General features: G+C 51.6%; 1 protein-coding gene across 1 annotated transcript in view; it reads right to left on the reverse strand.

The window, feature by feature from the left end:
* Positions 1-298: 298 nt before the first annotated feature.
* Positions 299-839, reverse strand: part of LOC100745047 (ichor) — a 2,435-nt gene continuing 1,894 nt past the window's right edge. Inside the window, exon 3 of the mRNA XM_033320101.1 lies at positions 299-839. This exon is cut by the window's right edge and continues 329 nt beyond it. Within this exon, the coding sequence (XP_033175992.1) occupies positions 299-839 (541 nt within the window).

Consider the following 839-nt stretch of genomic DNA (forward strand, 5'->3'; position numbering starts at 1 on the left):
TCGAGACCGAAAATTATCGTTCGGCACGGTTTCGTTAGGTTCGGCGTAAGTTTGCTCACTCACATACGCTTGATAGAATCAGATTCCTCGTTTAGCAACCCGTTTAACAACCCATTTAACAAAGCTTCTCGTTGATTTTCCTCGAACGAATCGTATTAAACACGTTAGATAACGATCGATTCGTCGACGTTACGACGTCTTAACGTTTCGATCAACGCCATTTCGCCATAGGTACTTACAGTAATTTAGGTACGCTCGATACGTTCTCCCCACAATAGAGAGAAACCGCTCCATCGATCTAATCCCTGCCGATCCTTTTGTGAATCTGTTGGTGTTTAATGAGGTGCGCCTTCTGCCTAAAGGCTTTGCCGCATACTTCACACCTAAACGGCTTCTCGCCCGTATGCGTTCTCAAGTGCACCTTGATATTGCTCTTGTTTAGAAATCCTCTGTTGCAGATGGAACACCTATGCACCGGCTTCTCCTTGCCGCCTATCAGGCCAGATTCCGTTCCGTACGGTAGTGCCGTCGCACCCGTGCCTGGACTCTTCTTCGATGGGTTCTGAGAACTTGGAGTAGGTCGCGACCTCTTTCTGGGGTGAGAAGGTGCCGCGAACGACGAGTGCAGCAAATGATCGGGACTGCACGAGGTTGAGACTCTGCCAGGTGGACTGACAGGTGGGTAGGGGCTCGTTGACGACGGAGTCTCGCCGCAGGATGCATTTTGTAGGCCAGCATTCGCGGATTGCAACCTGGCGTTGATCAGCGGCGCGTACCCATGCGTCAGCAAACTCTGCAAGGTCGAGCCGTGCTGCTGTGCTTGCGTCGAAGGTGTCGCC

The sequence above is a fragment of the Bombus impatiens genome, unplaced genomic scaffold (genome assembly GCF_000188095.3).
Source record: "Bombus impatiens unplaced genomic scaffold, BIMP_2.2 scf_0235, whole genome shotgun sequence".
In the NCBI taxonomy this organism is placed as follows: Eukaryota; Metazoa; Arthropoda; class Insecta; order Hymenoptera; family Apidae; genus Bombus; species Bombus impatiens.